General features: G+C 41.0%; 2 protein-coding genes across 6 annotated transcripts in view; one reads left to right on the top strand and one right to left on the bottom strand.

The window, feature by feature from the left end:
* Positions 1-3207, top strand: part of LOC123768700 (uncharacterized) — a 10402-nt gene extending 7195 nt beyond the window's left edge. For 2 of the 3 annotated variants that reach the window (XM_069316337.1, XM_045759393.1), the window contains 2 exons: positions 675-848; positions 2719-3207. In XM_069316337.1, coding sequence (XP_069172438.1) covers positions 675-848; positions 2719-2742 — 198 coding nt within the window. In that variant the 3' untranslated portion in view covers positions 2743-3207. Of the gene's footprint in view, positions 1-674; positions 849-1384; positions 1457-2718 lie in introns of all 3 variants that reach the window. The other variant, XR_006774127.2, reaches the window with a different exon arrangement.
* A 2974-nt stretch (positions 3208-6181) lies between these two features.
* LOC123768701 (glutamate receptor ionotropic, kainate glr-3) lies at positions 6182-25595 on the bottom strand. 3 transcript variants are annotated; one of them, XM_045759394.2, is made up of 12 exons: positions 25351-25595; positions 21343-21542; positions 19068-19322; positions 16243-16454; positions 15370-15501; positions 13760-13925; positions 12844-13085; positions 12074-12258; positions 10647-10883; positions 9455-9633; positions 8004-8151; positions 6182-7403 (listed from the first exon to the last, which is right to left on the bottom strand). In XM_045759394.2, exons 2-12 carry the CDS (start codon positions 21534-21536, stop codon positions 7263-7265), a joined length of 2091 nt encoding a protein of 696 aa, XP_045615350.1. In that variant the 5' UTR covers positions 21537-21542; positions 25351-25595; the 3' UTR covers positions 6182-7262. The 3 variants fall into 3 exon arrangements, with proteins under 3 accessions (XP_045615350.1, XP_069172435.1, XP_069172436.1); XM_069316334.1 differs by lacking the exon at positions 21343-21542; XM_069316335.1 differs by lacking the exons at positions 21343-21542; positions 25351-25595 and adding an exon at positions 16589-16659 and having other exon boundaries at positions 19068-19188.
* Between the last annotated feature and the right edge of the window lie 747 nt (positions 25596-26342).

Here is a 26342-nt window from a genome sequence, read left to right as displayed (position 1 = left end):
CGTCCTAGAGCCTCTACTCGCTAGTATTTCTAGTTGACCAGACCACACACTAGAAGGTGAAGGGACGGACCGAAACGTCGTCGTCCCTTCACCTTCTAGTGTGTGGTCTGGTCAACTTACTTTAGCCACGTTATTGTGACTCATCGCCTGCAGTATTTCTAGTGTAAGAGTCAATCTAGAAGTCCCAAGAGCTTTTATCCAATTCAATATTGCCATACCTTAATTTCCATAGTTTAATGCCAAAGATTCAGTGTCATGCTTGTCGCCTCTCCCCCCCCCCCCTATGCCTAACTTCAAGTAACATATTCACACTATATTGTAGAACTGTTGTAGGTCCGTAGCCTTAGGAGGTGTATTTATCCACCCCTCTATCCTCATCCAGGGGAATTACTGTATATTCACTGACTTTATCTAGTCAACCCAGAAGGTACTATATAGATCCTCTCATTTGTATATACCCGTTCTCGCTGTCCACCCCACTAAACCATATATCCACCCAAATTAAACATATGTACGCCTCAGAATGAATATATTCATTTCTATTAGAAATGCATCTATAACATCTTTCAGAAAAAATATATATATATATCCCTTCTATTAGAAATGCATAAATGTTGACCCTCAAAATTATACACAAACTCGCACCTATCCACAAGATCTAGTCCCTCACTCAGGTGGAGCGCAACAAGGGTCTCTGCCCTGACGACCTGTACATCTATCATCGCGTCACCCCTTGCCACCCTAGCGAGGCAGCCCACCTGTCCTGTGCACAGGCCGCCCTAGACGCCCGGACCCTGCTGACCCTGGCCGCTTGTCGCACCACCAACGTTATCGTCGGCTACACCCAGGTTTGTGGTTGTGATTCCTGCCCTTGAGATCTGATCATAATTAATGGAAAGAATCCTCTTCTAAGCTGGTCGAGTAACCCGGACGACTCAAACAGAAAACGGAACAGTACGTCCCTTTTGTGAGTCGATTTCATTTCAAATTACGTCCAAATTTGGCCATAGCGCGCATACCAGCCAAAAGTGACGTTATTTTTAAGAGGACGGGTTGGATAAAGACCTTTTGAGCTCTCTGTAACCCGTTTTGCGCGACCGCTCACAGGATGAGTATGGGGTCGCACCATACAGCTGCCTCCGGCGACAACAATCAAATCAAAATCAGTTTCAGACATATGAGTGACGTGTATATACTACAGCCTAAACGCCAGGCATAAAAACAAATTATGATCTGACGAAGTACACGCAGTTACTAACATTATGATGACGTTCACACATGTAATTTTTTTGTTTACTCTGTGGTATGTAAATGTCTACATTTCTTGTCTTAGTTGCAAGTTTTGCAGCTTCGTCTACAATGTCATTTCCTATTATTCCCACAGGACTTGGCACCCAGTTGATGAGTACCCGACGGCCTTGACACACACGTACTGACGCCATGGTTAGACATACAGGTACTGACGTCATAGTTAGACACATAGATACTGACGTCATAGTTAGACATACAGGTACTGACGTCATGGTAGACGCTTAGATACTGACGTCATAGTGAGACACATAGATACTGACGTCATAGTTAGACATACAGGTACTGACGTCAGGTCATGTGGCCCCAGCTTACGTCAGGGTTATGAATTTATTTGTTGTCTTGCACTTCATAATTACAGCAACATTAAAGTTTTTATTGTTCTGCATTTATCTATTTTATTCAGCGCTTGAAGATTTAATTATCTTTATGATACGGTACTTTTACTGCCTTTGCAAATTATACAATCTTATTAGGTTACTAGAAGGGTTATCCAGTGGTGCCTAGGTCTATCTTTTTGGCTGACCCCCACCCCCACTCTGTCTCTATATATATATCTCGCCCCTTTCTCTATCTCATAAACTGTAATATTATGAAAAGAGGAAAACTGCTCAAAACCTCTACAGAAAAATAGATTCTCTTGTACAGCTATAGCTTACTTGTACAGCTATAGCTTACTTGTACAGCTATAGCTTACTTGTACAGCTATAGCTTACTTGTACAGGTATAGCTTACTTGTACAGCTATAGCTTACTTGTACAGGTATAGCTTACTTGTACAGCTATAGCTTACTTGTACAGGTATGCAGAGAGTAATTCACAATAACATGGTTGTAAATAAATATCCCCAAGCCACGTGTACATGAAATGAAGAGAAAGTGACGACGTTTCACCATGTCAAGGACAAAAACATCGTCACTCATTTGATTTCATGTATGGGTTAGGTTATACATGTATGGGTAGTACCAAAATATAATAATACCGATTTCTACTTTTCTAATTGCCTTTTCCGTCAATATATGTGCGATGGTCCTCATCGTTATCATTACTACCTATACAGGAGAATGGGCTGGTAATAACACTACCAGCCTATTACTTCTTCCAAATTATACAACCTATTATCTCAGGACAATATTAAAATTGTTTTCATAACACAGGATGTCATTACGCTTACCACCAACTTTGTTCTTTCATCCTGTCGTTACAGTATTTTAACATTACTGTAAACAGGAAATTAACTTCTCTGTTATATTCTGACACTTGCATTTATTTTGTTTCTATTTGTTATAAAATTGCGTTAAACAAATTTGTCAGAGAGAGAGAGACAGAGAGAGAGAGAGAGAAGGGCGGGGGGTCAACCAAGAAACCTATGTTAACAGCGGACTCTAATTTCATCATTTATTACTTTCAGGACTACACAAATGATGCTCTGTAGAGAGAGCAAGATGCCAGACCAACAGGATTTACGACGCAAGTCAAGGAATCCGCATATGTAATCTATTTCCTAGTTTTCGATTGGTAGGCGCAGAGAGGGGCTGCATTCTGATTTGCTAAGCATACTATCATACACGAATTTAAATTAATGATTACTACCTGTTACCATCGCCTAACTTTATGTTAACTTTAATTAATTATTTGTATAACTAGACGTGATGTAGAGTAGAGATAATACTGTACACAATACTGTAACTGTATCGTGCTTGTATGATTCATAAGCTTAGTCTAATTGTTGTTTCTCTCATTTGGTCTAGTTTATGCTATTACAAATTAGAACATCAACTTTTGAAGCCTCATTTACTTTTATATTATCAGAATTATATGCAAATACTGTACCTATAAACGTAATTATATATCTATCACAATTATGCACTTCGTATTATAAATCAGCTGCATATAGAAATTTTTGTTTTTCTTGTAACCTTTTTGAATTCCAAAATATTAATGCATACATATATAAAGACCGTTCACATGAGCACACATATGAAGACCCTACACGTGAGCACACATATATAAAGACCGTTCACATGAGCACACATATATGAAGACCCTTCACATGAGCACACATATATGAAGACCCTTCACATGAGCACACATATATGAAGACCCTTCACATGAGCACACATATATGAAGACCCTTCACATGAGCACACATATATGAAGATCCTTCACATGAGCACACATATATGAAGACCCTTCACATGAGCACACATATATGAAGATCCTTCACGTGAGCACACATATATGAAGACCCTTCACATGAGCACACATATATGAAGATCCTTCACATGAGCACACATATATGAAGACCCTTCACATGAGCACACATATATGAAGATCCTTCACATGAGCACACATATATGAAGATCCTTCACATGAGCACACATATATGAAGATCCTTCACATGAGCACACATATATGAAGACCCTACACATGAGTACACATATATGAAGATCCTTCACATGAGCACACATATATGAAGACCCTACACATGAGCACACATATATGAAGACCCTTCACATGAGCACACATATATGAAGACTCTTCACGTGAGTACACATATATGAAGACCCTTCACATGAGCACACATAAATACCCCCACCTCCTCCCCCAGCAGCTGGAACACAAAGACCCACACTAGACTAGGATAGCCTAGTGTGGGCCTATCTAGTGTGGATAGCCTAGTGACTAGGATAGCCTAGTGTGGGCCTATCTAGTGTGGATAGCCTAGTGACTAGGATAGCCTAGTGTGGGCCTATCTAGTGCGGATAGCCTAGTGACTAGGATAGCCTAATGTGGGGACAAACACAAATATTTGTGCCCAAGACCTCTTGGGCACAAATAAAGATCCCACTACACTTGATGGGCACACATACACACACACCCTTACCTCATGGGCAAACAGGAACCCTTACCCCTACCTCATGGCACACATGAAGCCCTCCACGCACGCTCTTTGGGAATGTCTAATGAAAGACAATTTCCTACAAATACCTTCAAAATCTGACAGCCAAATATAGGTAATCTATTTCAGCGTTAACATTAAATTTAGATCAAATATATTAATTCCTTGACAAGAATACCCAGTAGTTAAGGTAAACCATTAATAGAGCTTCAGTCCCGTCTGGTAATTATATGAGAGACTATCATGAATAAGTGACAATGTGGTCCCAACAAATTCTCTAATTCAAACTGGACTGGAAGGGAAGGAGTCGCCTCGCTTGGCTTTGATGACGAGTTGAATTCGGTAATTTCATGGACTAAATTGAATTCCCTACAGCACGGAAGCGTCACAAGGCATCCTCAGAGACCTGTGATCGCATCGTCTGTCACTCCGGGAACCTGTTTGTTAAACAAGTCTTTCACTACACGCCATCGTAGGAAAATCTAATCTAACCCAGGTCAGGCTTAATCGCTGTAAAAACTGGAGAAACACCAATTTCAGCATTAGCACTAATACGTATGTAATTGTAATAACAGAAAATAATGCACTTACCATTTATCAGGGATAATACAATCAATCAGCTGTTTCCTTCCTGCTTGGTTTCCTCTCTGAAGGAGTTTTCTTTGAAGAACTGTGTTAGTTCATTCACGATCAGGGCTTAAACCCCCCACACAGCGAACACCACGATCAGTAACAAGCACTGAATTGTCAAAAATATTTTTTCTTTATTTTTGAGGTGCAAAGTAACATTTTATTTGCGTAAAGTTGAATTATATCGTTAAAGATCACACCTCACTTATTTTCGCAATTGTACTAGGGGTTTGTGGCTATTTATGAGCATTTTACGAAATAATCACCAGACGAGCACTTGTCTAACAATGACCTGCAGGCAGGTCCCAGCCGATGATGTCTCCTGCGCTGTCGTCCCTTACACCGAGAAGTGTCGTTTTGTTTTGTCACAACAATTGAAAGACATTATTTTACGCAAGAGAGCAATTATAGTCTTAATATTAATGGAATAGAATTTGATTGTGAGATCAAGACTGTCGAATTAGGCTTGTAAGCGAGATGACCTGGGTTCGAATCCTTGGCATAATTAGTAGATCGATTTATGGTTAAAACAAATTGGCTAATCATCGCTAATGCATCAGATCGGCTATGGAACGGAAGCGCTTTTAGCCTGCAAACATTGAACTGTGGGAAGATGAGATCTCAGCTTGTAAATAAAGAGTTAAACGATTTTTGCCTCTCCACCCTCTATAAAAAAAATGGATATCCTGTTGAGATACGATATTTTTTTATTGCAGGGATATTCCTGCGCGGGCCCTAAGCCTTTGGCTGGCTCACTAAGTGCTGCTTGTTTCTGTTTTACTTGGGCGGAGTATGAGTATTTATGACTCGTATGGTCGCTTCAGTAAGATTTTGTCCCACGTGTTTAACAACTTCTTCTGCTCTGTTGAATCTAAGTTGAAATCTTAATGGGTTTGTAACTCTGCACTGTGTTGACATTTCCTGAGATACGATGATTCCCACATGTTGGTAACACCAAATTTAGTTACTAAATAGTTCTTTTCATTACATATTATTTATCCTAGATTTCTTTCGATAAAATTAATTTTATTTTATTAATTATTTGTTAATTACAGAACAAAGATGAATTATGGATTTATAATTCAGAACTCTGAAGCGTATTATGAAAAATAATTTGAACTAAAGGACTAGCCATGAACACTTGCCACTGTGTAGACTGAATACGACCCTAATGATACGCGTCACATGGGTGAAACAGAACTAATAACTGGCGAAAATGCCGAAAATAATAATATATATGTTCACTAAATATTGTATTTTCTTTACACAAGATTATTATGTAATAGGAATCAATGGTAATTACAGCAGCACTGTGGAATTAGAGAAAATATCATAGGATGTGAAGAATTTATAATTTATTGTGTATAGTTTCACTGCAGTAAAGTTTTCCAACAGCAAGGTATTGTAAAGTTTTCGTACAGTAAAGTTGAACTTTTTATGTTTGTTGCCGCCGGAAGCGACTAGTTTATTGTGCACCCCATCCTTATCCTGTGAGCGGTAGCTCAAAAAAGGATTACATTACAGAGGGCTCAAAAGGTCTATCAGACCTCGACGGAGAATATTACATTAACAATTTCATCTATCCGTCACACCTTATAACTATAATGTCAGCTAGTTACAGAGAATGTTCTGTTACCATAGCTATATATTTACAGTTAATCATTGTGGAGGTGGGGTCCCTTGATTGTTTCAAACGTGGGTTGGACATATATATGAGTGGGATTGGGTGGTTATAAACAGGAGCTGCCTCGTATGGGCAATAGGCCTTCTGCAGTTACCTTTATTCTAATGTTTTTATGTCCATTATACATTAATTGTAGGTCTTATCACTAATAGGTAATTGTTTCAGCTATGGAGATATTATACTACCGTAATGTTTCCTATAGTAAAGTTTTACTAAAATAAAGTTTTGCTGTCTGTTAACCCTCCAGTTATATTAATTTTAGTTTACACAAATAAGGTTTTAATTACTGTGTCTGAAGTTATTCATTATAAATATAAAATTTCCTATACATACAGCATCAAAATGACTAAATGATTTTACACCACTGAAACTGTTATTGCTAAGGTCTCCCCACTGAAGATTTTGGCTAAGTTTATGCCACTGAAATTTTGTGGATAAGTTTACACCACTGAAATTTTGTGGATAAGTTTACACCACTGAAACTTGTTCATGACTAAGTTCTCAGGAAAATATACGCCATCTGCAGATGATGAGTCACAATAACGTGACTGAAAAATGTTGACCAAACCACACACTAAAAAATTGAAGCCGAAACGGACCGAAAACGTCGTCGAAAAGACGGACCGAAACGTCGTCGTCTCTTCTCTTTCTAGTGTGAGGTTTGGTCACCAATACGCCGTCTGTTGCGCGTGACATACTGGAGCGCGAGTGAGGCAGGTACTCCTCCAGCAGAATAAGATTAGTGGGTGTTGGAGCGCGAGTGAGGGAGGTACTCCTCCAGCAGGAGTGTGAGGAGAGCCAGGCCACAGCCTAACCCCAGCAGGTAGAAGGCGCCCTGCAGGTGCTCCAGCCCCAGCACCACGTCCCTTTCGCTTATCAGCTGTGAGAAGGATAATGTAAAATTTTACGAAATTTATATGAAAGGTATCAGTGTTTAACAGTACACAATTATCAGTTATTAAATTGCAAGCAACACGGAATGTCCTACAGTTTACTGTCCAGTCTCACTGTGTTCTACGTATGTATAGTAAATAACATTTTAGAATAATTCGTTTTTTTTTCATTTATATGTTATATGGTTATTTTAGCATTATGTGTTCATAAATGAGTTCTTTAGTCACCTGTGTTAATTGGTTTCTTAGTCACCTGCATGTTGATACTAAATGGGTCCATTAACTACTTTATGGGTTACTTGTATTTAGAAGGATTCATTAGTTATGTGTAAATGTGTTAGTTGCCCACAGAAATCACAATAGCGTGATGCATCAAATGAACAAATCCACAAGAGCCATGATGAAGATTCGAACCTACGTCCGAGAGCATCCGAGACGCTGCCTTAATCGACTGAGCTACGACATGGTAAAAATTAGTTAGTTGCTTGTGTATATAGGTTTTCTACAGATAAGTTTTCTACAGATAAAAGGGTTTTTGTAGATAGGTGGTTTCGCTTTCCACCTGTACGTAGGTGGGCTTTAGCTACCTGCACATAGGAGAGTTCCTTTCCTGCAGCCTCGCGCTGCTCTCTCACCCTCCTGGCCATCACCTCACTTGTCCACTTCTCCATGATGCCCGCCTCCTCCAGTCGGAGAAACACTTCCATGAAACGATCCTCAAAGGGAGCACCCTTCCTGAAAATAGACAATTATATACTAATCTATACAGGTTCGTATAAGGATTTGGCGTAAAACCTTCTTGATCACATACTGCTACTGCTAAATTTATTGAAATAAAGGATATTATAAATGATGTGAGGGAGTCCTCTGAGGCACGAAGCGATATGATTTCCAGACAGGAGACCGAGTCCTGTATCAACTACGGTCAGATCCCGTGGTTAGCAGGCAGACCGATGAGTCCTCAACCGTGATGATTATTGAAGTCAGTCAGCGGGCCGACAACTGTTCACGGCAGCTTGTTTAATGGCAGGCTAGCCAACACCGTACCCCCTTCCCGGGCATTTATTACCGCCACGACTTGGATCCGTTTGGGAGAAAAGATGCACTGGTGCCAAGGACAACCTCAGACCTTACATTTCCCAAAAGGTCACAGTGCCATATCTGAAACAAATGCACAGCAAACCCACAAATTTGAGATAAAAATGTAAAAACAAATCTATTTTTATTTTATAACAAAATATATACTAATATCTATGGCTGTGGTGGGTATGGGGGTCTGCGGGCCGCTCCAAGCAACAGCCTGGTGGACCAAGCTCTCACAAGTCAAGCCTGGCCTCGGGCCGGGCTTGGGGAGTAGAACTCCCAGAACCCCATCAACCAGGTATCAACCAGGTAACCGATTGAGGGTATCTGCGATGCCCATCCCAGGGTATCTATGGGTGGGGAAGAGGGGTATAGAACGTCGATGGGATTGGCATATGGTTGGTATGGGGGTGTAGATAGTGTAAGTGTAGCCATATGGGTGGTGGCTGTGTTGGAGTAATGGTAGTGGTTTGGTGTGGGTGGGTGAGTGAGTGGGAATGAGTATATAATTGTAGGTGATCATGTATGTGAATAGTGGTGCGAGTGTGGTACAGAAATTGATGTTTGAGGATGTGGGTGGACGGAATTGTTCGTGAAGTTGGGTGGTTAAGGATGTTCTGCTTCCTTAAGCAGAACAAGGAAGCATCCTTAAACTGCTTCCTTGAGACGAGGTGGGGGAGGGTGAGGGGGAGGGGTTGTGATTAAAACTCAGGAGAAGGGTGTTGAATTGGGGAGATGCTCATTTAATTATACTCACTATAACCTCCGTCACCACCACAACCTCTGTCATCACAACAGCCACTGTCACGATCACCACCATCACCACCACCACCACCACAACCAACACAACCACTACCACCACAACCAACACCACCACAACCACCACCACCAATACCAACACCACCACAACCAACCACACCACCACCACCACAACCACAACACCACCACCACTCACCTGAACCCCCAGCAGAAGCAGGCCATAATAACGTGGCCCTCCCTGCTGGTGTAGAAGGGCGTCTGGCCGTAGGAGTCGGTGTAATGGGCGGCGATGGTCACACTAATGAAGTTCCTGAAGGCAATGTGTGAGTAATGTCCAGCCAGCACCTTCGGAAGCGCCTTGTCCAGACTCGAGAACTTTGGGGTAAAATGCAGTCGAATTCAGTTATTTCTAATCTGGATATACAATATAATCTAAATTAATTTAAAATGCCTATAAAGAGTATAAATATATAATATTAACATATGTAATTTTCTGAAAAATAATTTTGGAAAATTTACGATCAAGTAAAGGTTTAATTATTAATAATTCCATTGTTTAACCTTCGCTTAAATTAACAATATAAATTTAGATATATAATTATTAAATCAAAACCCATGTTGTGTTTTGCTATACTGACATATTAATATGAATAACAGCCATTATAATATACAGTAATTTGGTGCAAATTAAGTAAATTATAAATATACGGACAGTGATATATGCACCGAGAGGTGAACTCAACTTCTCTAAAGGAGCCGGTCAGCCGAGCGGACAGCACGCTGGACACGTGATCCTGTGGTCCCGGGTTCGATCCCGGGCGCCGGCGAGAAACAATGGGCAGAGTTTCTTTCACCCTATGCCCCTGTTACCTAGCAGTAAAATAGGTACCTGGGAGTAAGTCAGCTGTCACGGACTGCTTCCTGGGGGTGGAGGCTTGGTCGAGGACCGGCCCGCGGGAACACTAAAAAGCCCCGAAATCATCTCAAGATAACCTCAAGATAACCTGGAAGGTATATACTCGAGACTTAACATCAGTCCTGGACTACGTTCAACTCTAAAGTAGCCTGTATTAGCCTTAATACCCCCCTCCAGAGAGTGATATAGGCCTTACGTCCAACACCAAACTATCTTGAGGTTATCTTGAGATGATTTCGGGGCTTTAGTGTCCCCGCGGCCCGGTCCTCGACCAGGCCTCCACCCCCAGGAAGCAGCCCGTGACAGCTGACTAACACCCAGGTACCTAATTTACTGCTAGGTAACAGGGGCATAGAGTGAAAGAAACTCTCCCCATTGTTTCTCGCCGGCGCCCGGGATCGAACCCGGGACTCGAACTAGTGTGCAAATATTTAGTATTTTGAGTTTTTTTTTTTATTTTATTTTGATTAACCTGGAGTTTAGAGTAGATGGTCTTGACGACGGGGTCGACGTGCTGGGAGAAGTACTGGAGGGGCATCCCAGTCATCATCCAGCCCTCGATGCCCCACTCCCAGCCCTTCTGCTGCAACAGGTCCCTGAAGGTCTCTATCGTCTTGGTCTTCCCCTGGACAGTAAGATGGGCCACCAGAGACGACCTGAACACAGAGCTGATCACGAAGCAGAACACCAGCCACCACCACACTAACATCTGGGTGAGAGAGAGAAAGACCAGATCGGGGGAGGGGAATCAGAGAGCTAATAGTTACAGCCCCGCTCCTGTGCCAGGTAAGTCCACTGCGGGCTTACCATAGCCCGTGCTACTTGGAACGTATTGTTCAGAGTAGCTGAATCTAGAACAACAGCAACAATACAGCTACTAAGATCTGGGGTGATAGCTCAGGTGGTGACCAAAGAGCCACCAATACATGCGTAACAGTGCAAGTGGTGACCAACCACCCACCTATACAAGTGCAGGTAATGACCAAGTACCCATCTATACATGCGTAACAGTGCAAGTGGTGACCAACCACCCACCTATACAAGTGCAGGTAATGACCAAGTACCCATCTATACATGCGTAACAGTGCAAGTGGTGACCAACCACCCACCTATACAAGTGCAGGTAATGACCAAGTGCCCATCTATACATGCGTAACAGTGCAAGTGGTGACCAACCACCCACCTATACAAGTGCAGGTAATGACCAAGTACCCATCTATACATGCGTAACAGTGCAAGTGGTGACCACAGCCACCTATACAAGTGCAGGTAATGACCAAGTACCCATCTATACATGCGTAACAGTGCAAGTGGTGACCAACCACCCACCTATACAAGTGCAGGTAATGACCAAGTACCCATCTATACATGCGTAACAGTGCAAGTGGTGACCACAGCCACCTATACAAGTGCAGGTAATGACCAAGTACCCATCTATACATGCGTAACAGTGCAAGTGGTGACCACAGCCACCTATACAAGTGCAGGTAATGACCAAGTACCCATCTATACATGCGTAACAGTGCAAGTGGTGACCAACCACCCACCTATACAAGTGCAGGTAATGACCAAGTACCCATCTATACATGCGTAACAGTGCAGGTGGTGACCAACCACCCACCTATACAAGTGCAGGTAATGACCAAGTACCCATCTATACATGCGTAACAGTGCAGGTGGTGACCACAGCCACCTATACGTGCCAATACTGATCAGGAGCGAATGCAACTACATAAATTGTTACATTTTATTATTCTATTCATAAAGAAGATTAAGCAAAATGCTCCATAATCTTTATTAGCGACATATTAAGAAAAAGTATTACACTTAGTCATCAGTATGGCCAAGATTAACGTTTCCATGAGTAGTGTTGTACTTTACAAGGCCACCACCACCTACCCTGCCGGAGGGGTTGAGGGTGGGCACATGGGGCACAGTGCCCAGGAGGGAGCCCCAGACGTACATGAAGGAGGAGCTCAGCCCGAGAGGCGTGACGGTGGAGTCCCAGCGAGGCAAGGCTTGGAAGCCCCACAGCCCTACACACCACACCACCACCACCACCACTAACAACACCCACAGCTCACCTATACAAGAAAGCTCAGTTTTACACACACACTTTCGCAAACAGAGTGGTAGACGGTTGGAACAAATTAGGTGAGAAGGTGGTGGAGGCCAAGACCGTCAGTAGTTTCAAAGCGTTATAAAGAGTGCTGGGAATACAGGACACCACGAGCGTAGCTCTCATCCTGTAACTACACTTAGGTAATTACACTTAGGTAATTACACTTGCCAATGTAAGCAAAATTTGAGTCATTGTACGCTAAATTTGAGTAACACAATACGCAAAATTTTGAAAAATCTAAATCATATTGTTCTACGTTTAATTCTAATTTTAATTTTGTTCTTACCAATAAAGTCTTATTTAACACATATATACACCTCTGCCCGAAACGCTGTGCGTACTAGTGGCATTACGAGAATGTAATTACTATGCTATGTATCCTCACAATCCCAATGTACCATCTTGTATATATATAAATAAATAATAAATATAGTAATTATTCAATTGTTCGTAAAAAATCCGTTTATTTCTTTATCCGTCTATCCGTTCTTTCTAATTAAAGAAAATATTCATATAAAAAAATAAGTATGAAGAGATGCGTGTATACCTGTGAGTGGACGCACGATAGCAAGATACTGAGGAAGAAGTGAAGGCTTGAGGGAGGTGAGAGTCAGCTTGTCGGCGGGGTACGCCCTGTAGTAATCTATCGCCCTAAAGCGCCCAACACCAGGCGCTATGCTGGTGGAGAAGTCGGCCTCTTCCCGCTGTAGGTTCCCCACCATGCCATTGTACGACCCATTTTCCAGAGGAAGTCCCCATGCCCGTTCTGGCGGTTCCCGAGTCTCGCTCCTGACCGAGTATTGTGACTGATGAAGATTAAGTCACCCAGGAAGTGACGTATAATAGGTAACCTATACCTATTATGGATATAGGTTAAGTAATAATTGTAATTACGAAGCAATAAGATGCTTATCTTAACATACTAAGAAGGTTAGGTAAGATCGGTGTTTTCTATGAAGCTTTTCAAGGTAAACTAAAATACTCACAATCAATTAGTATGTCACATATGCACTTATTTAATAAGTCAATATTGACTGTAAGAAAGTGCGATAACGGGTTGGGCACGGGCATGAATAGCCCATAAGAGTATTGTGGTAAGAACCGTGTACTGGTATAGATACATGGATTCAGTTCAGAAGAGTGTGGGGAAAGGCGTTTGTTGTGGACTTGCCAATGTAGTATTTAATTGCAAACATACGAAGTAATATACTAAAATAAATTTGTACAAGAAATATAATGATACTTGACAAGCCTTGATACTTAACAAAGTAAAAGCATGTGTAATATATGTTCTAAATTCTTATGTATGAAGTCAAATTTAAAACTTAAAACATCTTAACGATCAGCCCAACATTTATATCTTTGTATTCTTAATACATATTTCAATACATATGATCACTAAGAATACAAACACTTTTATAAGAGATAAAGAACAGGTTGTATAAGTGCTCAAGACTCCGTACGTGAAGTTGAGGAGAGAGCCTAGTGTGTAGAGTATCCTAGCGTCGAGGGTATCCATGAGAGTGATGGTGGTGCCCGGTACATCCACGTCCCGGAAGAAGTCCGTATACGGGAAGAATGACATGCTCAAGGACGTTAGTTTGTGCCCCATCAAGTCCTTGAGTTGGTCTGGAAAATTAGATCATCGACGCAGCTCGCGATCATTAACAGCGGGGGACGTTTATAGATAAAAAGGATGCATTGGGCATCCTTGCGTTCAGGCCGACGACGCAACCTTGCGTCGGGCTGAACACAATCATCTAAGCATGTATGGGTATGATAGTAGGAGATTTGGAAAGTTTTCCACGTGACGGGAATAGTAGGAAGGTAATGTGTGTTAATTTGAAACTCTGGAACGAGAACGGGTTGAAGACAACTGTGTGTGCGAATACACACACACACACACACACACACACACACACACACACACACACACACACACACACACACACACACACACATCACACCGAACCTGTCCCCAGAGGCCCGCATCAAAATGATATCATCAGCGGCATATGCTAGGTTGGCCAACATAAGAACTGCCTTTAGAAACTTGTGTAATGAATCGTTCAGAACCCTGTGTACCACTTATGTCAGACTAATCCTGGAATATGCAGCTCCAGCCTTGAGTCCATACCTAGTTAAACACAAGACAAAGTTAGAGAAGATTCAGCGAAATGCCGCCAGACTTATCCAGGAACTGAGAGGTTTGAGCTACGAGGAAAGGCTGAAGGAGCTGAACCTCACGTCCCTAGAAAACAGAAGAGTAAAGGGAGACATGATAACTACCTATAAAATTCTCAGGGAAATTGACAGGGAGGACAAAGACAAACTCTTCAGCACGAATGGTACACGAACAAGGGGGCACAGGTGGAAACTTAGCACCCAAATGAGCTACAAAGACATTAGAAAGAATTTTTGCAGTGTCAGAGTAGTTAACAAGTGGAATGCATGCACTAGGAAGTGATGTGGTGGAGGCTGACTCCATACACAGTTTCAAATGAAGGTATGATAGAGCACGGAGGAATCTGAGCACCTGTTTATTGACGGTTGAGAGGCGGGACCAAAGAGCCAGAGCTCAACCCCCGCTAGCACAACTAAGTGAGTACACACACACACAACAGCCTTCAGGAACTTGTGTAAGGAATCATTCAGAACATTGTATACCACATATGTACGACCAATCCTGGAGTATGGAGCCCGTACCTTGTCAAGCATAAGACGAAGCTGGAAAAAATTTGGTATGCCACGAAGTTAGTCCCAGAACTAAGAGGCATGAATTACTGGGAAAGGCTGCGTGAAATGCACCTCACGACACTGGAAGACAGAAGAGTAAGGGGAGACGTGATCACAACCTACAAAATTCTCAGAAGAATTGACAGGGTAGATAAAGATAAACCGTTTAAGAACCTGCCCGAAACGCTATGATTCCGATACCAATCATATTGGTATCCAATACCAATGTAATTCTATGTAATCTCACCAACCCATTGTACCCTCTTGTGAATAAATTATTATTAATATTATTATTTTCATATTTATTCGCCATTATTTCTAAATCGTTACTACTTACCTTGGAGAATTCTATCGTATAAAATGAGGCTGTCAGTGGTGGTGTTGCCCTGATGGAGGAGCCGGACGCCGGCCTCTCCGCCCTTGCAGTACATGCATCTCCTGTACACACTCACACCTCCACGCCCAGAGCCTGCCATACACATGGTAAGATAAATATCGGCAAAAAAGGGCATACTCAGTATGACTATATAAAACCTGGAGGTGTACGAGGACGGTGAGCTTACATATGATAGCTAAGTGATGGAATCGTGCCCAACCACTTGGATACACAAGAGTATCGAACGCCGACCCTACAAGAAGCAAGGGCGAGGCGCTACCGTAGTTTAAGTATTCAATATTTTTGTTCTCTCTCTCTCTCTCTCTCTCTCTCTCTCTCTCTCTCTCTCTCTCTCTCTGCATTCTCGATCTTATTTCTCAATTTACTCTTACACTGCAGATATAAACTTGGAAAATCTCCTCAAACAAAACATGGCAAGTCTGATTTCTCTGAAGAAGCTAGGAAATCTTAAGCTAGACAGTGTCTTCAAGACATCCATCATGATTTTAGAGATAGCAATTTCAAACTTACCACGTTTCAGCTCAGAACAGACATTATGCCGAAATTGTAAACTCAGTTTTGCAGAGAAAACTCATAAATAAAACCACAGGCTTCCTATACTCACCACAGTCGCTAGAGATAGTGTTAGTGGCTACGCGAATATGTGCCACCCCAAAATTGTCACAGAAGCTATTGCACTCTCTTGTAAATATTTCAATAAATTTATACAAACTTGGCAAACTGTAATTTACCTGCCACGCTTTAGTTATCTGAATCTATGCAATTTTTCTACATTTAATAAGCCGTCAATTCTCTTGTTCGTTGTCTACTAACTTTGCTGCGTGACGTTTCTACGTAGAAAACTCCGATAAGGTAATGAATAGAAGATAAGGTTGCGGAGGACGAGGTCGTCGAGAGCGAGGTAGAGGGCATCGAGGGTGTTGCGGAGGCTGTGGTGAAGAAGGACTTCGTGCACTCTCGCTTTCCCACCCACCACCACCACTTTTGTCGTCGGCCATAACCTAAGATTCGCCTTATCCAACAAACTGCCAATAGAGAAAGATTCTATACTTGGAATAGTGTCCCCTAAACAATTTTCTTTGGTGATCTTAAGATAATTGATAAAGCATGGATTAAAATTGGTAAGCTAAATTAATGTTTGAAAATCATAGAAACTTACCAATAATAACATGATAGAGAAGGAAACATGCAGTCATCGGGAGGACAAACCCTTCATGCAAACTTCACCTACTATCAAAAAGAAGAGAAGGAAATTAAATTCATGTTTCAAAATCCACTATGGTATCACCAATGATGGCTAGGTGCTTCCTTTTATCTTGCATAATTTTATAATTTAAGAGCATGTTGGACAGAGGTCCAATTTTATTTATTTATTTTATTTATTTATTATTTATTTACAAAAAAGTAAAATTGGTTTGTGAGAGTACATAATGTTGGTATTTTTAAATTTTTGCAAAACCACTAACACGCATTGCGTTTCTATTGAATTCGAGCTCGTCAAATATAAAGCAAATTAGAATATACATAAATATTTGATAAATTGTATAGATTAATAGAGTTGGAAAGCAAAACACTAAACGAGTGACAGCCAAAGAACAGCATAAACTTTATATATAAACTGTAAAAACTTGTCAAGCAACACTCACTGGATCTGCAACCCGTCCTCAACCCAAGTCCATTCCATCCGGCGGTCGACCCCAAAAACGCATTCATAAATATCAAGATGCTGTTAATTCAGAACAGGAATTTTCTCAAATATACATTAATATCATTTTATATTACCATATTGCTCATATTTAGGCACTGGTTAGGTTAGATATTTAGGTTCTGTTGGCGATTATTTGTATTTGTAGTAGGCAGGTGAAGCATTTACCAACCCGTCCTCGACTCAAGTCCATTACACAGCCCGTCCTCCAAACAAAGACCCAAAAGTGATTCCATGCACTCGCCAAACCCCCTGTTTATGAATGAACAACGGTTTACACACGACTCACAACTGATTTCGTTCGAACACTTCTGGAACAAGTGCTTCGAATTTTGTTCGAGCCACAATGCTGTAAATGCTTCACCCACGTACTTCAAATACAAATAATCGCCAACAGAACCTAAACACCTGACCTAACCTATGCCTATATATGCTCAATATGCAAATAAATTAGAATATTAATTTATATTTGAGAAAATTCCCGTTTTGAATGAACAGCATGTAAAAATTTATGAATGCGTCTGTGGGGTCGACCGCTGGATGTAATGGACTTGAGTCGAGGACGGGTTGCCATTACATCCAGCGGTCGACCCCACAGACGCATTTATAAATTTTATCATACTGTTCATTCAAAACGGAAATCTTCTCATATATAAATTAATATTATAGTATATTACCTTATTGAGCATATATATATAGGCATAGGTTAGGTTAGGTCAGGTGTTTAGGTTCTGTTGGCGATTATTTGTATTTGTAGTACGTGGGTGAAGCATTTACAGCGTTGTGATTCGAACAAAATTCGTCAGTGAAGCACTTGTTCCGGATATGTTCGAATGTCAGCAGTTGTGAGTCGTGTGTAAACCGCTTTTCATTCATAAACAGGGGGTTTGGCGGATGCATGGAATCACTTTTGGATCTTTGTTTGGAGGACGGGCTGTTGTAGTACGTAGGTGAAGCATTTACTGTGTTGTGGTTCAAACAAAATTCGTCAGTGAAGCACTATTGTTCCGGAAGAGTTCGAACTTCATCAGTTGTGAGTCGTGTGTAAACCGTTTTTTATTCATAAACAGGGGGTTTGGCGGGTGCATGTAATGGACTGTGGGGTCATCGTTTGGAGGACGGGCTCGGGTCTGAGTAAGGCCTCTCGTGCCTTCTAATCCAACTCATCTTGAGACCAAGTCCATTCTATCCAGCGGTCGACCTCAAAGACGCATTCGTCAATTTTAACATTCTGTTCATTCAAAACAGAACTTTTCTCAAATATAAATTGATATTAATGTATATTAGCATATTGTGCATATTTAGGCACTGGTTAGGTTAGGTTAGGTTTGATGTTTAGGTTCTGTTGCCGATTATTTGTATATGTAGTACGTGGGGGAAACATTCATAGCGTTGTGGTTCGAACAAAAGTCGTCAGCGAAGCACTTGTACCGGAAGTGTTCGGACGTCATCAGTTCTGAGTCGTGTGTAAACCGCTTTTCATTCACAAACATGAGGGGGGGGGGGGGTTTGCGCGGGTGCATGGAATGGACTTTGGGGCCTTTGTTTAGAGGACGGGATGTCTAATCATGTTGTGCTACCGCTCAAAAATGCCGCCGCTTGCGGCAACATTTATATTAACAGAACAAATGACTATGCTGCTGCGACACAAACAGACACGCTAGATAATCTTATTATAGATCACAGGATCTCCTGTTATTTGGGAATTCTCTGTAATTTCGTACAGAGAAATATTAATGGGAGAATTGACTTTAATACTGGTTGAAGTTTCACCTGTAAGGCGTATTGACGATTACTTCTCTTCTAGGTATTTTTCTACATCTTCATCAACACTTTGTGCTCTTCTATGTGTTATAAAAATGTGTTGACACCTAACCATCAAAAGCACTCAATAACATTAAGTGAGCCCAATTTTTAATGATAGGCTAATCACCTGAGGACGCAGTCGGTGAATTCGAGGTTGGCGGTGACATCCACGACGACACTACGGCAGCTGGTCTTATAGCCTCCCAGCAGCCCTTTGATTTGGGCTGCCTGATCCACTTGATCCTGGTTATGGTCTATGTGATCCGAATCTTGGGTTCCCATATGAGTGTGGTTTTTGACCACCTGGTGCTGGCTCTGGCTTGGCCGGTGTTGACAACTCAAGGAACCCACGTCTACCACCGTGGCTGGGTCAAGCCTCTTACTGACAGATAAATGATAATATATTTTAAAAATACTACCATTATAATAAAATAAATTATAATACCATATTAGACCTTTTGAATGCGTGTGAACAATATCTCCCTTACAGTATCTGTGCCTGGAGATCTACGACTCAAATCTGCCTCATAGACAGAATTGCTCAACAAAAATCCTCAATTGAATAATAACACATCTCAACCCCAGACAATATGCAGCACCTTCAAGGGTAAATTCAGGTAACTCCTTGAACATGCTGAATATAGACAAATCCACAAGGGCCGTGACGAGGATTCGAACCTGCATCTTTGTAGACACTACACACATTTTAAGGTGTACTTTATATCTAAAACTCTAAAGTGCAATACCAATACTGTTCTTAAACGTTTTTTAGAAGTCTGCAGCAGAACCTAGAGACACCACACGAGAAACTAGTATCTAGTTGATGTTCCAGATGTCCGACTCAAATACCATACATAAAAAGCGCCCTATATTTTGGAATGACCTTCAAATTGCAATAAAATACTTTACTATCTGTAACTAAATTGTAACCATTCTCTCTATATTCAGAACCTGTAAATTACTAATAAAATTAATATGTAGGTATTTGAAGCTATATTTGCTAAAGCCTTTCATAAGATACCACATGAAAGACTGTAACAGAAATTACAAGCACTTGGACTAAATGGAAGGATACTATAATGGATAAAACAATGGTTAAAACAAAGAAAACAAAGAGAGGTGCTAAATGGAAATAAATCTGATTGGAGAAATGTGGTAAGTGGGGTACCACAGGGGTTCGTTTTTGGGCCAACCTTTATTTATTGTCATATACATCAATGGAGTGATGTATATGACCTACATAGATGAAAATATTACAAACCACATCATCAAATTTGCAGATAACACAAAGATTTATGGCATAGTGGGAAATGATAATGATGCTGAAGTCTTACAAAGAGATCTGCAGGAACTCCACAAATGGTCAGATGACTGGCAAATGCTTTTTAATATAGACAAATGCTTTTTAATATAGACAAATGCAAGACCCTGCATGTGGGGCACAACAACCCGCGCCACAACTACCAAATTAATAACATTACATTACATCAGACTGATGAAAAAAAGGACCTTGAAGTCAAAATCCACCACTCTATGAAAGCTGCACAGCAGGTAGGAACAGCAGTCAAAAAAGCTAACCAAACACTTGGAATAATCAAGCGTACCTTTGACATCAAGAAAAAGAAGATAGTGATTCAATTGTATAAATCTCTAGTGCCCCCCATTTTGATTACTGTGTCCAAGCATGGAGACCTCATCTTCAAGGATATAGCTGCCCTGGAGAAAGTGCAATACCGGGCAACAAAAATCACTCCAGAGCTAAGTAAACTCACGTATCAGGAGCGATTGAGGGCCACAGGGGCTAGCAACACTGCAAACAAAGAATGACAGGGCGGATCTTATTGAAACTTTTAAAATATTGAACAAGTTGGAGGATGTTGATCCGGAAAATTTCTTCAAAAAGTCAGATGTAACACAAAAAAGCAGCAACGGTTTCAAGCTCAATTAGCCACAAAGTAGGACTGAGTACAGGAGATGCTTTTTCACCCACAGGTTTAATAACCTATGAAACCGCCTACCCGCGGTAACCTTAAATGCCAAAACACTGTTAACCTTTAAAGTACACTTGGAAAAGATCAAGACAAATGGAGGGGGGAGGAACCTTCTACAAGCCGCCGGCTTCCTGTCCTCGTCGAGGTCACTAGTGTTAGTCGCTCTCAGGTAAACATTTATATGAGCACCATCATCTCTAATGGCCTCGACGAGGACAGAGGCTTATTAAAAGTCTCATCACTTACCAACCCTCATTCATTATTACTTATTTTCCCATCCACTTATTATCCCATCCACCACTCTATTACTTATTATCCTATCCATTCATTATTATCCCATCCACTCTCACTTATCTGTCCCCCTCTCATTTATTCATTGAGTTTTCAGCAATTTAACAAAAACTGACTCACCTATTAATACTGGAGAAAACAGGTGAATCCCTGGTACTTGTGAGTAGCACTAAGGGACACGCAGACAGGTGCTTCTCTATCGCCTGTTCTACCACGCCCACTATCTCCCCCACGCCCACCGTCTCTTCCCCAGTCGAGGGCGTGTGGGTCACCAGGATGCCCAGCGTCACCAGCAGCAGTGAACGAAGGAACATCGTACACTGCAAAGGTATTTGTATTTTGATCATTTTAATGTTATGCGTATACAAGCTGCCGGTTTCCTGTTCTCGTCGAGGCCACTAGTGTTAGTTGCTCTCAGGTAAATATAATATATATATATATATATATATATATATATATATATATATATATATATATATATATATATATATATATATATATACCTCGTAGGTATCCGGGAAGGTGAAGCAGTCTCATGATTACCATAGTCTTTATGTTGCCGAAATCTTTCTAGATATGACAGTTTACAGAGCCGGTCGGCCGAGCGGACAACACGCTGGACTTGTGATCCTGTGGTCCCGGGTTCGATCCCGGGCGCCGGCGAGAAACAATGGGCAGAGTTTCTTTCACCCTATGCCCCTGTTACCTAGCAGTAAAATAGGTACCTGGGTGTTAGTCAGCTGTCACGAGCTGCTTCCTGGGGGTGGAAGCCTGGTCGAGGACCGGGCCGCGGGGACACTAAAGCCCCGAAATCATCTCAAAATAACCTCAAGATAATCTCAAGATTACAAAGTGCATCAATCTACCAGCTCAAGAAGTCTAACGGTCTCGGCAGTCTGGCAGATTCGACCTTTTCTCAAGTAAGGAAGTGTACCAGATGCAGCAGTCTAACAAGTGCTGCAGGTCCGGCAGACTACCTGGTAATGGGCTCTACAATGTGTGTGGCCGTCAACCATCTATGATAGGTGTGCCAAAGTCTGACACTCTATTAGATCCTGCAGTATACCAAGTCTAGCAATCTACCGTGAACTCAACTCTACTAAATACCATACGATTTCTGTCTTTCACCCTCTGAATGTGTCGTGTCACCTACCTCAGTGTCGGCCACAGACTGGTCCTATTTCCTGAGTCTACCTTCCCCTTCCTCCTTCTCACCCTCCTTCTCTCCCTCCCTCACGAAAACTTCAATCACCATATGTTAAAGCCATCACAACATTTTTACGAGGTCTCTGTAAGTGGGTGGTCGCATTTGCACCCTTAATTGTATTCCGTTACGACTGGACGTTTGCATGAATATATCCATATGAACCACATTATATATATATATATGTATATATATATATATATATATATATATATATATATATATATATATATATATATATATATATATATATATATATATATATATAAATGGGAGGGGGGAGACCTTCGACAAGCCGCCGGCTTCCTGTCCTCGCCGAGGCCACTAGTGTTAGTGGCTCTCAGGTAAACTCAGATATAACTCCCGTGTACCTATTTACGGTTACGTGACCAGGCATTATGAGAAAGAAAACGTGCCCACCTACTTGTGTCCCGCCGGAAACTGAATCAGAGATCCCTGATTGTGAGTCGAGAACGCAGCCAACTATACAAGAAGACCCTGTAGTGTATGCGTTCCCTGTCTGGTCTAGTTACAGGGTAATGCTGTCATTCGTTCACACGTTATCTAAATTTATAATGTTTAGTGTAATAAATACCTTATTAGTTATGTCATTTGGCCACGATATACCATATAGCAAAGTTGTCAACTACTCTACTGGCTATCAGTTGAGTGACTGATAACTATCCGCTGGGTGCAGGGGGGGGGGAGGTTCTATGACAGACAAATCACCATTCATTGAACTAGTAAGTGTTTTTATATTGTACTTATGCTTGGATTGTTCATATTTTTGTATCGCATGTGTTTTTACATTGAAACTACTGCATTATGTAAATACTACGACGTTGAGGGATAATTTCATTCTTTATTTATGGGCTAATATTTTTCCAATGCCTTCGTCGCGAGTCAAGCGGAACGCAAGTGCAATTTTCACGTTTTCTTTTCTTCAGAAACTGTTGTGGAAACTGTTCACCGTTCGCTCAATTCTCCCATAAATTTGCAGTTGAATTTGGTAAGAGAAAAATGCACTATTATTGATCCTTAAAAATTATTACTTTGCTATTTACGATTTTTTTTAACAAAGGTATACACAGCAATGTGCTACTACGCTACCCTGTTCTATATGAAAGATTACACAGTGTAGATAAAAAAAAACTAGCTATAAGTTCATCTAATATTCCCATCTCATAGAGAATAGTTAGTCATATATGTATTTAGGGGAGAAAATACCAGCTTCAATACAAAAACAAATCAACTCTGACTAAAAAAAATCAGGAGAGAATTAAATGTAAGGCTGATCTAGCCTCCACTAGCAAAATCTGGGTACAGCACAAGAATATCTTCCAATATTCCTGAGTGTATGAAGTAATTACAGAGCTCAAAATACTTCATATCATTTGATCTGAAGTCACTTCCCTGGAAACACAAACCGAAACTGTCTCTATTTTCCGCTTGTTACAACTTGTAATAAAGTTGTCACATCTTGGCTTAACGTGTTTATGACGTATTAGAACGTTGTTACAACTTGCTATATTGGTTGTTATAACTGGTTAGGAGGTGTTAAAACTTATTCGAACGTTGTACCAACGTCGTAGTTTCGGTGTGTGTTTGGCGGGTTATAACAGGGCAATCACAGATATAGTGTTGGAGAACATGTCCCAGCTCTTGTTCACATAGTTAACAATTGGAAGCTTCACCATTGGGAGATTCATTACCTGCAGCCACCTGCTATAGATATCGATATCACAGCCTAATTCTGGCAATTACACGGTCACACTATCTAGTGGATGCTTTATGCTGCTCGTACATATAATTCTCGTTCTAAGCATGTTATAGCTCTTACTCGTGCTTTCTGGTCTGTGTGTGTTAGTAACTGCTCTTCTGTCCTTCCTAATTTCTTTAGGCAGGAATCTAGCACTCACTGAATTTGTGCGCCCCTTGAGGGACTTGAAGTAGAGGGGGGTAGAAATAGCCTAAGCTACTCTGTCCCTTTGAGATGTATTTATTGCTTGTCTCAATAAACATACTTGAACTTGAACTTGAAGGAATCTAGCGTCTCTTGCAGGTATCATACTGCCACTATCAGATGGCGTCGTCCATTTAGGCAGCTAGAGGATGGTCAGGTGAGATGGGGACTGGTAATATAACCAGTCGACAGCGAATCATCAGAACACGGGAGACATCTCCCGTCACGCTGGGTGCAGTCGCACCTCCACAGATCTCCAGTATCATCTATTGATACTGGTAATGGCTCATAAGGGCCACCACTTACGGGCTATTCGTAAGGACCCGCCACGCGAATTCGAGAGTTCGTCCAGAACGTCCATTTTCGTTCTGGACGAGGTTTCCAGAACGAAACCTCTTATCAAGTATCTATGACAATCATCACTTTAATGATCAAAATTGCAGGTATTATACAGCACATGATGTAAACAATGTATTAAAACATAATCACAATGGTTCTGTAATTAACTTTAATGTAAGATCTCAAAGCAAACACTTTGATGATGTTAGTGCCCTAATTTAAACAGCTGAAAACAAATTCTCCTTTATTATACTTACTGAAACGTGGTTGAAAGAGGATACAACACAACTCTTTAAACGTACCAAACTACTCAGCAATTCATAACTGTCGACCAATTCAAAGAGGTGGTGATATTACTCCCTTAAAACGCTTGTTGAAAAGCACGTTAGTATTAATGTCAAAGATGATAGAATGTTCTACATGATGTTCATTAGGTCACTAGTCGACTACCATGCCCTGGACCTTATTAGTCTCTCTTGCAATAGGCAGAAATTTTTAGAGTAAATTTCAAAATGAAGCCATGATGATAATTCTTGGAGCCCACAGATGCACAAAAATCATCAACATGAGGGAGGAGCTGAAACTCCCAACCATATGTAAAAGATGAGCAGTTCAATATTACCTTCTGTGTACGGGTGATGAGAGATCCAACATCACCCCTACTACTTAGCGAAAAGCTGACTAGTGCTGTTTGTAGGCGGGAGAGTGTTATCAACAGTTCCGAACCCGACTCCACCGTCGGAGCATGGAGCAACGACGTCAATGCCCTCTGTGAGTCCGCTCCCGAAACTCCCACTAGCAGGCTGGGAAGACGTATTAACTGTAATTAGTTGTACAATTGGGAATTGTAATTAGGAATGTAGTAACGTGAAGATAGGTTACGTAGGATTGATAAACCCATCTCATTATCTGCACATAAGCTAATGAGAGTATGAAGCAAGTATATTAGTATACTTCCTACAGATACATTATCATGGTTACGTAACATTGGGTACATGAGGACCAAACCACACATCAGAAAGGGGGTATATGATTTGTTTATTTATAATTTATTTATTTATATATATATATATACAAGAAGGTACATTGGGTTTATGAGAGTACATAGCATTGATGCTTTTACATTCTTGTAAAATCACTAACGCGCAAGCGTATAGGCAAATATAATGGCCAAACCACACATGAAGAAAGGGATACATGACTAACTACACATCACAAAAGGGGAACATGATAAGCAAACAACACATCAGAAAGGGGTAATGATGTGTAATCTTTCATATAGAATAGGGTATCGGCACATTGCTGTGTATACCCAAGCTTGTTGATACAAAAAAAATCAGAAAGGGGTACATGATGACCAAACGATATATCAGAAAGTGAAGAAACGACATTTTGGTCTGTCCTGGATCATCATCAAGCCGTGTAGTAGAAGAAAGGAAAGTACAGCAAATATAAGGAAAGAGAGTGGGGTGAGCAGCCGGTATAAGAGAATAGGAGCACAGGTTTATACATATAGCAGGTAAGTACGTAATTATCAAAAGAAGGCACCAAGCCGGGAAGGCTATGTAGCACCATATATATCAGGTAAATGAATAAGGCATCATCCACCATATC

This window comes from Procambarus clarkii, chromosome 83, assembly GCF_040958095.1.
Source record: "Procambarus clarkii isolate CNS0578487 chromosome 83, FALCON_Pclarkii_2.0, whole genome shotgun sequence".
NCBI lineage: Eukaryota > Metazoa > Arthropoda > Malacostraca > Decapoda > Cambaridae > Procambarus > Procambarus clarkii.
Note: the sequence above shows the minus strand (reverse complement) of the source record. Positions and strands in the feature narration are given on the sequence as shown.

Excerpts from the sequence above, each read along its gene's own strand:
- LOC123768701 (XM_045759394.2), bottom strand. The coding sequence starts at position 21,536 with ATGTTCCTTCGTTCACTGCTGCTGGTGACGCTGGGCATCCTGGTGACC. Across the intron at positions 9,634-10,646 it reads CCATCTACTCTAAACTCCAG|TTCTCGAGTCTGGACAAGGC; the intron begins GTTAATCAAAAT and ends TTTACCCCAAAG. Across the intron at positions 7,404-8,003 it reads AGGAACTCTCCTATGTGCAG|CTGATAAGCGAAAGGGACGT; the intron begins GTAGCTAAAGCC and ends TCCTTCTCACAG.